The sequence below is a fragment of the Haliotis rubra genome, unplaced genomic scaffold (assembly GCF_003918875.1).
Source record: "Haliotis rubra isolate DU_JTF1 unplaced genomic scaffold, ASM391887v1 Scf274, whole genome shotgun sequence".
NCBI lineage: Eukaryota > Metazoa > Mollusca > Gastropoda > Lepetellida > Haliotidae > Haliotis > Haliotis rubra.
Genome location: NW_025766825.1, coordinates 449,990 through 463,569, shown reverse-complemented (window position 1 = coordinate 463,569; position 13,580 = coordinate 449,990). Strand labels below are relative to the sequence as shown.

Sequence of the window (13,580 nt, the reverse complement as noted above, 5' to 3'; positions counted from 1 at the left end):
ATGCTACGACTCGCTGATGAAAAAGTTCCAATCTCTGCATTACACGCAAGTACACTAAATGTAATTGTCCAGCACTGAGATAAATAGCACCAGATCACTAATGCCACCATTACCAAATTTTATTTTTACAAAACTTCAAGTAATAAAGATACCGTTAGCTCCAACCTTCTCACTTCTCGTTGTCTGCTTTCCTTGGTGTCGATACTTACTGCAGTGGGATGTCGTACATTGTGGTGTAAAGTAACCGACTACGTAATCCACGAAACAAGGTAACGTCACATTTTGTGGACACGTGAATGGTTGATGATTGAAAATGGCTTCGATAAACAAACGTTTCATTCACGAGTGGAAAATTAGGTATTTTCAATTTGCTGAATCAATGAATATAATAAGCAGTGCGTATACAAAATGAAATCATGCATTTAAGATATGAATTTCACCGCACTTCCCTTGTATCCACTCATCACTTTAAAGTAGCATCATTGTTCATTGGACGTGAAGTCTGCAAATGCAATTTGCACAGTTTCTAAGTAAACCCCAAAACAGAGAACAATGTTATACTTATCTGCAATAACAACCTGGATAGGAACATCTGAAAAATGACGCTAACCAATTCTTTTCGATGATTGCTCATTGCTAATGAACCAATCATCAATTGTGAGATTTCAACCAATTCCCAACACTAGTTGATAGTCATATGATTTATCCCACTGGGTACCCATATACTGGTGGGTGCAAAGAGCCAATTTTGAACAAACTCACCTGCCTTAGGTGAGACCACGTGTCATGTGTGCCACGACGGGGGCAAGGCAGAAATTTCTTGAAACTCTCGGGAGTCAAGCTGCAAAACACGGTCACCCATCCAAGGACTCTCAGCACTTAACGCTTAACTTCAACTGATTTGTGACATGGGCGCTGTGCACAAGACCACACACCACCATTTAGTGGGTAGTGGATAGTCTTCTAATTCATACACCAATGATCCTGGGTTCAAATTCCAGTTTGCTATGTTTCAGGGTTTGTCAGAACCATATCCCTGCTTTTGGGTTTCACCAAAGTGGAAAACCTTTATCTACCACACTGCCACGTAACCTGGGCTCTATACACAATGTTTCTATGTTTCACGGTTTGTCAGCACTATTTCTCTTTATCTGCACCCGTGAAGGTCTGGGTAAGAAAGACCCTTCAGTAACCCATGCTTGTCTTAAGGGGCGACTAACAGGATCGGGTGGTCAGGCTCGCTGACTTGGTTGACATGTCATCGCTTCCCAATTGCGCAGATCGAAGCTCATGCTGTTGATTACTGGATTGTCTGGTCCAGACTCGATTATTTACAGACTGCCGCCATGTAGCTGGAATATTGTTGAGTGCAGCGTAAAACTAAACTCACTCACTTTATCTGCTTTACTCCAGGCTTTCCTCCCACACTAAGCAGACAAGCCATGATGTAAAACTGTTCAAAATGGTGCACAGCTCAACTCACTTATAAAAGCATGACACTTAATCCATTGAGTAATCATGTATCACAAATAAGCAGATCGTGTTTGTAAATGTCAAGGTCAAATCTGCCTGATTCAAGCAAATCCAAAATGCTACATGGAAGGATCTGAACTGTCCCCACTTACACTGGCATGGCGAGGAGGATCTCGGCCAGCTTCCTGTAGAACTTCAGCTGACTTCCCCCAGACTCGTTGTCCTTGGCAACGTTGTAGACATCAGCATCCTTGACCTGTTTCAACATGGCGGAGGCAGCCCTCATCACCAGCAGTGTCTCCAGCTTCCCACAGGGGGCAGCACTGTCAGGATCTAAACCAATCAGACTGCAGAGATGCTGCAGCATCTTCTGACACAGGGTCTTGTCATGGCTGGAAGATGAGGACAACTATATCACCATGGTTTCGGGTTCTTTTGTGTTTCTAACTAACTCCAACCCAGATCTTCACATGGTGACCATGTTAAGTATCAAACACTCAAGGAACATGTGTGTGTATTCTAAACCAAACTCTGTCATGTTTAAAATAATCAGCCATCCATTGTGTCCCATCAGATTAGATCAGTTAGTCTCTACTCCATGTATGAGTCAGGAGAAAGTGTCTATCATCATGTGGGTTAGACAGCTTGAAGTCCTCCAAGGTCCATTAGCCTGGCTGATTCCCCCTTCCCCCAGATCCAGGGACCTGACTAATTCCCCCTTCCCCTATGTCCAAGGACCTGACTGCTTCCCCTTCCCCTGGTCCATGGACCTGACTGCTTCCCCATCCCCTATGTCCAAGGACCTGACTGCTTCCCCTTCCCCTATGTCCAAGGACCTGACTGCTTCCCCATCCCCTATGTCCAGGGACCTGACTGCTTCCCCTTCCCCTATGTCCAGGGACCTGACTGCTTCCCCATCCCCTATGTCCAGGGACCTGACTGCTTCCCCATCCCCTATGTCCAGGGACCTGACTGCTTCCCCTTCCCCTATGTCCAAGGACCTGACTGCTTCCCCATCCCCTATGTCCAGGGACCTGACTGCTTCCCCTTCCCCTATGTCCAAGGACCTGACTGATTCCCCATCCCCTATGTCCAGGGACCTGACTGATTCCCCATCCCCTATGTCCAAGGACCTGACTGCTTCCCCTTCCCCCAGATCCAGGGATCTGACTGATCTTCCTTCCCCTAGGACCAGTGACCTGACTGATTCCCCTTCCCCCAGATCCAGGGATCTGACTGATCTTCCTTCCCCAGTTCCAGGGATCTGACTGATCCCCTTCCCCTAGGTCCAGGGACCCGACTGATCCCCTTCCCCTGGCCCAGGGACCTGACTGATCCCCCTTCCCCTAGGACCAGTGACCTGACTGATTCCCCTTCCCCTAGGACCAGTGACCTGACTGATCCCCCTTCCCCTAGGACCAGTGACCTGACTGATTCCCCTTCCCCTAGGACCAGTGACCTGACTGATTCCCCTTCCCCCAGATCCAGGGATCTGACAGATTTAAAATAATCAGCCATCCATTGTGTCCCATCAGATTAGATCAGTTAGTCTCTGCTCCATGTGTGAGTCAGGAGAAAGTGTCTATCATCATGTGGGTTAGACAGCTTGAAGTCCTCCAAGGTCCATGACTGATTCCCCCATGCTCTAGTCCAGAGACCTGACTGATTCCCCTTCCCCTGGACCAGTGACCTGACTGATCCCCCTTCCCCCAGATCCAGTGACCTGACTGATCCCCCTTCCCCTAGGTCAAGAGGCCTGACTGATTCCCCTTCCCCCAGATCCAGGGACCTGACTGATCCCCTTCTCCTGGTCCAATGATCTGACTGATTCCCCTTTCCCTAGGACCAAGAACATGACTGATCCCCCTCTGCCATGCTCCAGGAGTGGACAACTCACACATTAAGGAAGGCTGCCAGGAACCTAGGCAGGAAGCCGGACAAAACCACCGTCCAGTCACATGACACTTTCACGACCTTGTCTCCAGTCTGAAATACACAAACAACAGTTATGTGGTCTTTTCTGCCAAACGTGCTGGCTGAAGGTTAAAGCAAAAGCATTGATGTAATTTTTCAGGTATCTTGCATGCTACGCAATAGGTCAAATTAACCCGAAAGACATAATATGGCCAAACCTTCGCATATTATATCATCACTTTCTAACAAACGTTTCTTAAAACAAACAGAAACACTAATACATGATAAATTGGGACTGATATTTTTTATGGTGACTGTCTGTCATGTTGGAGTATGAAGCCAACTTGAGTCTTTACAGCAGGTGAAACAAAAAACCTTACCTTGCCATTTAGTAGGTTTCTCAATGTGCCAAACAGATTTTCTAGTGGTTTGCAACCTTCATTGCCTGTTTTATCGCCTCCCTTGCCAGCATTCAGATATCTGTGATACATTTCTCTGTGAGAGCTGAAATTAATGTTGACAGTGAGATGATGACAGACACTTGTACTCATTACAAGTCCTATTGTATAAGTATTGTATACGTACAAGTGTGATCTTGTACATGCAGCCAATTCTTGGTAACTGGTAACTGTTACATGATACAAATTGTATCCTGACCTCTCCAGCATGATACACATTATATCCTGACTTCTTTAGTATGATACACATTGTATTCTGACCTCTCTAGTATGATACAATTTGTATCCAGACATCTCTAACATGATACACATTGTATTCTGACACCTCCAGCATGATGCACATTGTATCTTGACATCTCTAGTATGATATACATTGCATCTGGCCCTCTCTAGCATGATACACATTGTATCCTTACCTCTCTAGCATGATACACATTGTATTCTGACCTCTCTAGCATCATACACATAGTATTCAGTAGCGTGATACATCTTATATCATCCCAGTGATATTCAACAGCTAGTGGTTGACCAGTATTCAAGTCCTGGCATTGTCAAGGAGGATATTTTTCACTTGATTCCAAACTGTGAGTATCAATGAGACATTCTGCGGCTAGAGTTAGCGTTACTGCTAATGCTGACAATGCAGCCAATACCGGGACAAGCCGAACAGCGACTCGTGCCCCTGTGTAAGGATTTCATATTGACGCATGAACATCAGTACTACTTAAGACAGGAACGATAACTCTATTCCTGTTTGATTCCAATGGCGCTTAATATCACTGAAGTAATCACACATTGTATTGCTGTTTATGTTTTTAAAGAATTAAACCTTTTTGATACAACTAAAAGAATGAGAAAAACTTATTTGTTACAGATTTATTCTGACCTAATGATTACCAGATGTTCACCCTATATTTCCAGTTATATTTCTAAATAGGGTTTGATAATCACAATGGGATTTTCTTTATTAAATATGTAAATAAAATTTATAAAAGCTACATTAAATCCAAAAGCAGAAACACAAAAATGACTTTAAAATATTTCTGAAACTGAACATTCGTGTAACCTTGCTGTCATACCCCAAGTGGAATTTTAAATAAATTCCTTGAAAAAATATGAATGACTAAAACAAAAGTCAGACGAAAATATTCTCAGAGATGTGAAATATATGCCCAATGTTAAAGATTAAAGTTGATTAGTTACAAGCAGATATATGCCTAATATTATTGTTTTGAAACTCGTAGCGATTTATAATTACATTTCGTAACATTGTTGGAAGCGTACGTAGAATCTCCATAGCAAGCCCGCAAGATCGTCAGAAATACCCTCAGTTGGACCCATGAGAGTTGTTATGTCAACAAACCCATGTGCGTGTATTTGAATCTCTCACCGTCAATCGCATGATTAATATCAAAAACTTCATAATAGGCAGCAAAATCCTGTTAGCTACGTTCTTTGTACTTTCAATATGCCGATATATATTTTCATGATTTTTTAAACAATGACATAATGCCCATAAACGATTTAAATACTCAGGATTATTTTTACCAAAGCACTGAAGTCATTTACGCGCGTTCTGATTGGTTTGTCTTTTTTTCGCATATAACAAGCATCGATAGGGGGACGAGTCTTCTTGGAGCTTACGAAAAGAGGCGAGTGGTGACGAATGCCAATACCTGTTGAAGAGGGCTGTAAACAGGCACTGGTACAAGTCTTCTTTTAGAGGTTTGGTGGCATCATGATCACCACGGCAACTGGTTACTTGATGGCAAAACAGCATCAGAGGAACCAACAATTTGTCAATTGTTGTCTGCAGCACCTGCAATGAGAGAATGTGGGATTGTCTTAATTTACTCAAGTAAACTTAACTCTGTGGATACCTGAACCAAGTAAACGTAGATGGTAAATTTCTTGATTGAAACAAAACAATGCGATTGAGTAAAGCAAAGCAACAAGTCTAAGCTTTGACTGTACATATTATCAACACAATTGCCATACATTTACATTCATACTACACAACTAGTATGCACACTGACAAGCTTTGGGGCATCAAGTGAGATAAAAAAATAAATGTTTAATGACACAATCTTCAGTAATCTTCTAGTCTTCAAGGACCTGTTTGTGGTGGTGGTGGTGTTGATGGAGCTGTTTGTGGTTGTGTTGACTAACCTGTTTGTGATTGTGTTGATTTGCCTAATTGTGGGGGTGGGGACATTGTCGTCTGACGTGTTTGTGGTTGTGTTGACTAACCTGTTTGTGATTGTGTTGATTTGCCTAATTGTGGGGGTGGGGACATTGTCGTCTGACGTGTTTGTGGTTGTGTTGACTAACCTGTTTGTGATTGTGTTGATTTGCCTAATTGTGGGGGGTGGGGTGGGGACATTGTCGTCTGACGTGTTTGTGGTTGTGTTGACTAACCTGTTTGTGATTGTGTTGATTTGCCTAATTGTGGGGGGTGGGGTGGGGACATTGTCGTCTGACGTGTTTGTGGTTGTGTTGACTAACCTGTTTGTGATTGTGTTGATTTGCCTAATTGTGGGGGGTGGGGTGGGGACATTGTCGTCTGACGTGTTTGTGGTTTTGTTGACAGACCTCTTTGTGGTGGTAGAAACCTGACCTGATTGTGGTTGTGCTGGGTGCTGACTCTGGACCATGGTATATGCTCGTATTACATGGGTCAGGATGGAATACAGGGAGTTGACTCACCTGTCTGTGATTGTGGTGAGCGGCCTGGGCCGTGGTATATGCTCGTATTACATGGGTCAGGATGGAATACAGGGTGGTGACTCACCTGTCTGTGATTGTGGTGAGCGGTCTGGGCCGTGGTATATGCTCGTATGACATGGGTCAGGATGGAATACAGGGAGTTGACTCACCTGTCTGTGATTGTGGTGAGCGGCCTGAGCCGTGGTATATGCTCGTATGACATGGGTCAGGATGGAATACAGGGAGTTGACTCACCTGTCTGTGATTGTGGTGAGCGGTCTGGGCTGTGGTATATGCTTGTATGACATGGGTCAGGATGGAATACAGGGTGGTGACTCACCTGTCTGTGATTGTGGTGAGCAGTCTGGGCCGTGGTATATGCTCATGATGACATGGGTCAGGATGGAATACAGGAGTTGACTCACCTGTCTGTGATTGTGGTGAGCGGTCTGGGCCATGGTATATGCTTGTATGACATGGGTCAGGATGGAATACAGGGAGTTGACTCACCTGTCTGTGATTGTGGTGAGCGGTCTGGGCCATGGTATATGCTTGTATGACATGGGTCAGGATGGAATACAGGGAGTTGACTCACCTGTCTGTGATTGTGGTGAGCGGTCTGGGCCGTGGTATATGCTTGTATGACATGGGTCAGGAAGGAATACAGGGTGGTGACTCACCTGTCTGTGATTGTGGTGAGCAGTCTGGGCCGTGGTATATGCTCGTATGACATGGGTCAGGATGGAATACAGGGAGTTGACTCACCTGTCTGTGATTGTGGTGAGCGGTCTGGGCCATGGTATATGCTTGTATGACATGGGTCAGGATGGAATACAGGGAGTTGACTCACCTGTCTGTGATTGTGGTGAGCGGCCTGGGCCGTGGTATATGCTCGTATGACATGGGTCAGGATGGAATACAGGGTGGTGACTCACCTGTCTGTGATTGTGGTGAGCGGCCTGAGCCGTGGAATATGCTCGTATAACATGGGTCAGGATGGAATACAGGGTGGTGACATCATCACAGTCCTCCAGTACACACAGTTGGCTCACACTGCACAAGAGGCTGGCCTAGCCAAGAAACAGACACATTGCACACATTGGTTTGATCGTTTGGTTGTTGTTTAACGCCGCACACACCAATATTAAACTATATGCGGCACACACCAATATTAAACTATAGGACAACGGTCTGTAAATAATCGAGTCTGGACCTGACAATCCAGTCATCAACTGCATGAGCATCAATCTACACAATTGGGATCCTCATCTCATTTTATTCGATGAAGTTAGAGAGAGTGAGTGAGTCAGTTTAGTTTTAAGCCACTTTCCAGCAATATCATGGCGGGGGACACCAGAAAAGGGCTTCACACATTGTGCCTATGTGGAGAATCGAACCCGGATCTTTGACGTGATGAACTACTAGGCAACATATTAAGCATATCAGAATTGTTTTGTGACTTTAACATGGTGGGATGCACCATAAATGTGTTTCACAAACTGCCCCTAAGGGGAATCAAGCCCAAACCCTCAGCAATATAAATGAACACTTTATCAACTGGGCTATGCCGCCGACCACAACTAAGACCAGGTACCTACCAGGGTGTCATACTTGGCTGTGAGGATGTATGACAGGTGCTTGGAGGTGATGACGACATGACAGCTGCCCACAACGTGTCTCATCAGCTGCCTGTCTCCAGGATGTAGCACACAGCGTTGGAGAGCATCTACAATTACCTGGAAGGAGGGAGGTTCAAATTAATTCAGAGTGAGTGAGTGCGTGAGATTAGTTTTACGCTGCTTTTAGCAATATTCCAGCAATATCACGGCAGGGGACACCAGAAATGGGCTTCACACATTGTACCCATGTGGGGAATTGAACCCGGGTCTTCAGCGTGACAAGCGAACGCTTAATCACTAGACTACCCAACCGCCCCTAATCTGAGTCTGAACCAAAGAAAGGCCATACAAAACATGATAAATAACTGCCTGAATCAGTTCACTGACACTGGACATGTTCTCTATGATGGGTTGAAGCATTACTCAGTGATATACTAATACATACAGTAGGCTTTACACATTGTGCCCATGTGGGGAATCGAACCTGGGTCTTTTGCGTGACCAGCGAATGTATTACACAAATACTGTGAAGCACTGCACAAATACTGTGAAGTATTACACCAATACTGTGAAGTATAAGACAATATTACACTAATACTGTGAAGTATTGCACTAATACTGTGAAATATTGCACTAATACTGTGAAATATTGCACTAATACTGTGAGGTATTACACCAATACTGTGAAGTATTACACCAATACTGTGAAGTATAAGACAATATTACACTAATACTGTGAAGTATTACACCAATACTGTGAAGTATAAGACAATATTACACTAATACTGTGAAGTATTGCACTAATACTGTGAAGTATAAGACAATATTACACTAGTACTGCGAAGTATAACACGATACACTAATATCGAGAATTCACTTGAGTCTAAACTTAATGTTTGCAGGAGTGTCAAAACCAAACACCATCACACAAAAGACTATAATCTGAGATGTGCAACCAATTCCAACACAGCATCTCCTTGGTGGATTCCTTACCTGTCCCAGCGAGGGTTTGACAAGGATGTTGTGTCCCCCTTCCTCTGAACACCCACGGCTGTGGAGGATGCTGTACAGACACTGCCACACACATGCAACATCGTCATCTGTGATCTGGTACCTGGAGCAAAAATACATATGTGAGTGAGTGAGTGAGTGACTTAAATCAAATTGCCTGAACACATTAATCAAATTGCCTGAACACATACGTTAATGTCATCTCAGTAGAATATTACATTGATCATCCTTTTCTGATCGTGCACAGAATTCATGAATATTCCAGACATACGTTGAGATAAACAACAACCAAAACAAACAAAACATGTATTAACACCGCACTCAACAATTTTCCAGCTATATGGCGACGATCTGTAAATAATCGAGTCTGGACCAGACAATCCAGTGATCAGCTGCATGAGCATCGATCTTTGCAATTGGGATATGATGACATGTGTCAAACAAGTCAGCGAGCCTGACCACTCGATCCCTTTAGTCGCCTCTTACGACAAGCATGGGTTGCCGAGGATCAATTCTAACACGGATCTTGATGGGTCTGATTCGATGGGCTTAAATATATCGCCTAGAGGCTAAAGTGTTCACGCATCACGCCGAAGACCAGGGTTGGATTCCCCATTTCTGGTATCCCTTGCCATGATATAGCTGGAATATTGCTAAAAGCAGCATAAAAATAAAACTCACTCTCTCACTATTTGCATACCCATAGGAGTATGTGAGGTGAAATTGGATTTAGCGTCGTGCTTGAGAATATTTCACTCATATGACGACGTGCATGTGTGTGTATGTGTATGTGCGGCTGCTTGTACTAGCCCAGACTTAAGCTGGTTTTATAGTGCTAGCCCACTGAGATACCATGCCGCAGTGAAGCATGAATACCCCACTCAGACACATTATACTGACTCCGAGCCGACCAGTCCTTGTTGTACCCATTAATGCCGAGCGCCAGGCAGGGACCAACAAGTACCATATTTTAACGTCTTTTGGTATCGAACCCGCGACCTTCCGCTCTCCGGGCGGACGCTCTAACCACTACACCACGGAGGCGGTGCCCCATAGGAGTAACCAGATCCTTGATTTATTGTTTAATGACAACAATAGTCCTTAACTACACTGCCAGTCAGTATGGCATGCGTTAAATGTTTGAATAAAGATAAGATTAACCTTTAGCCAACTTCTAGTATATATGATCAGATGATGCTGGTATCTAAATATATTTGGCCAAGGCTTCAGTCATCATGGTTGGTTGGTTGGTGGTTGTTTAACGCTTCACTCAGCAATATTCCAGCTATATGGCAGCGGTCTGTAAATAATCGATTCTGGACCAGACAATCCAGTGACCAACATCATGAGCATCTATCTACGCAACTGGGATACGATGACATGTGTCAACCAAGTCAACAAGCCTGACCACCCAATCCCGTTAGTAGCCTCTTACCACAAGCATGGGTTACTGAAGATCAATTCTAACCCGAATCTTCACGGCTTTATAAATCAAGGACTCTTCAGAAATAATTCACGTTTCTTACTTCTTCCTATTGACGATGAGCCCAGCTACCACGTCTATGAGGACAGAATGCTTGTTGGGAATGTAGACAAGGTTGGAACACCAGGCAAAGTGAACCAGTTTCAGACGGTCCTCAAGGCTGCAGGTCTTGTCCTTGATCTTGTTGAACAAACCTGAAAATCACATATTCTTTTCTGTTTTACATGCATTTCTATTCTAGCTACTGGTATATGGCTGTGGATGTTGACTGTACCAGACAATCTAGTGATTGCCACCTTAGGCATCCATCCACACAGTAACACAATCAACCAAGTCACCAAGTTTTATCAACCAATCCATTTAGTCACGCTGAAGGGGTCGTTGCCACAGGTTCTACAGGTGTGTGATCCAGGTACGTTTCAAATTCTGTATACTGACTGATTGAGTTTGGTTTTACGCCGCTTTTAGCAATATTCCAGCAATATCACGGCGGGGAAACCAGAAATGGGCTTCACACATTTTACCCATGTGGGGATTCGAACCCGGGTCTTCAGTGTGACGAACCAACGCTTTAACCACTAGGCTACCCCACCGCCCCTAATTCTGTATACAGAAATGTACCCTTGTCAAAATCAGGATACAGAAACGTACCCTAGGACAAGTCATTTTCGCATTGTGCCGTTTTCTTGATCGGAACTGTCATACTGTTAGTGTTATATTACATTAGATGCATCTGATTGCACTATATAAGAAACCAGCATATTCGCAATAATGAATACACAATTCCACTTGCAATCAGTCGAACAGGGGCAACTACATAGTCTGATGAGGTTCTTGAGAGGCTTATAGAAGTTGGTATTCAAGTATAGGACAAAATATTATGGATGTCAACTTTTTCTTTATTGTACACACGTTTTTCCGCTATTCCTTGCCCCTCCGTCAGGTCAAGGAATAGCCCAGAAACGTTGTGTATACAATAAAGAAGAAGTTGACATCCAAAATATTTTATCTTAAACTACATACAGTTTCGGTGTTGGTCTGCAGAATATGGACTCATCCCTGGGTACGTTTATGTATTTCGACTTAGTTTAGGGTACGTTGCTGTATACAGAAATGTACCGCAGGTACATATCTGTAGTACTTGTGCTGAAGGGGTCGTTGTCGGCACAGGTACTACAGATATGTACCCCAGGTACGTTTCTGAATACAGACATGTACCCTAAACAAAGTCAAACTACAGAAACGTACCCGGTACCCTAAACGACGGACAAGTCCATATTCCGCGACCCAATACCGAAACCGTATGTAGTTATTCCTGTTCAGTTGATTGCGAGTGGTGTACGTACGTTGTGCACCGTGAAATATTCGTTATACTGTGTATGCTCTTATATAACGCAATCAAATGCATCTCATACAACAGTATGACAGTTCCGATCAAGAAAACTCCACAATGCAGAATGGAATTGTCCTAGGGTACGTTTCTGTATTCTGATTATGGCCAGGGTACATTTCTGTATACAGAAACGTACCTGGGGTACACATCTGTAGTACCCGTGCCGACGACCTTTCAGCAGTACTTGTGCTGACAATGACCTTTTAGCTTTAGTTGCCTCTTAGTCTTACAACAAGCATAAATTATTTGGGATGCATACTCTTTACTCAGAATCCCCACAGTATGATGATACATGCAAAGGTATTCATTTGGGCCCCTATTAATTATATCCGGATTTGGGTACCGTCAGTATTTCAAAGTTACACCCCTTGCCTTTGAATACAATTTAGAGTTTTACAATCAAAAAGAATTCCCAGTGCTGGTATGCTACACAAAAAAGCTAGGCTCATACAGAGGGTTTGGAAATGGTATAACACGAATCAACATTTTAATCCAAGCACGCAATTACCGTTTTTCAAAATAAATAAACACATATTCTCGATAAGCGGATTCTCGTCACAATCATTGAACACAACACTCACACTGCTTCAAGATGTTCCTGTATGTACAGCTTGTGTTTAAAATAAAAGTCAAAATACTTTTCAACGCAATTCTGTTTTGTAACATATAACATGTAAACCATTTTCAAAAGTTTAGTCACACAAGACTGACTTCGTAAGTCATCACCTAGAACCTCAAGACATGTACGTCTCAAATAATACAAATTATCATGCAGTTTGTACAGACCACGTGGGCCACGTGTTTTGTGGTCATTCTCTAAATTCATATTTTTCTGTCGCTTCAGTGAAACAATTCCTCTCAAACCTGCTATATGTAGAAGCGCCAAAGTTGCAAAAATATGAACTGGGTTTGTAATAAATATACTGCAACCGAGTGCCTGAATTTAAATGAACGTTCAGATCGAACTGAGTACCTGTGTAGGACGCCATATTGAAGGGGTTGCGTATTTAGAGTTACATCCCCTGAATCAGTGAATTCCCACTCTTCCCTCAAAAGGAACACACAAAGCGTCATAAGAACATTCGGATTAGACTAATGCTTAGTTTCTGAATAGATATAATTTTGATAGTAACAAACAAATCTATTATAAATTGAAAAGGAGCCCCAGGGAGACCAGAGCCTGAGGAAATCTAGACTTGCTTCATTTAGGGCTTTAGCACTGCAGGGAAGGCTAGGCCGTGGGGAAAATAATGTGGTTCAGGGACTGTGAGACAGACTACATTCGGATCATCTCACCATTATCGGATGTTGAAAATCAATAAATGTTATCGTTTCCTGTAGGTTGCTCTAGTAAATTTGACGTTGTAATGTGAACAAAAGGATGAATGTTTAATGTTGAGCGTATTTCTCGAGTTATTCTATGTCCCAGAATATTTTTCTGTGAAATGTGTAAAATGTGGCTTTTGTCATTTCAATATTAGGATAGCGTTGGAATGACGCTACAGAGTTTGTGACGTCAAGAA

General features: G+C 43.3%; 1 protein-coding gene across 1 annotated transcript in view; it reads right to left on the bottom strand.

Moving 5' to 3' along the window:
- Nucleotides 1-13,056, bottom strand: part of LOC124280788 (unhealthy ribosome biogenesis protein 2 homolog) — a 47,447-nt gene extending 34,391 nt beyond the window's left edge. Inside the window, exons 1-9 of the mRNA XM_046716759.1 lie at nt 13,031-13,056; nt 10,708-10,858; nt 9,164-9,284; nt 8,150-8,287; nt 7,487-7,621; nt 5,522-5,664; nt 3,768-3,891; nt 3,371-3,459; nt 1,626-1,865 (exon numbers count right to left, since the gene is read on the bottom strand). Of these exons, the coding sequence (XP_046572715.1) occupies nt 1,626-1,865; nt 3,371-3,459; nt 3,768-3,891; nt 5,522-5,664; nt 7,487-7,621; nt 8,150-8,287; nt 9,164-9,284; nt 10,708-10,858; nt 13,031-13,046 (1,157 nt within the window). The 5' untranslated portion in view covers nt 13,047-13,056. The remainder of the gene's footprint in view (nt 1-1,625; nt 1,866-3,370; nt 3,460-3,767; nt 3,892-5,521; nt 5,665-7,486; nt 7,622-8,149; nt 8,288-9,163; nt 9,285-10,707; nt 10,859-13,030) is intronic.
- Between the last annotated feature and the right edge of the window lie 524 nt (nt 13,057-13,580).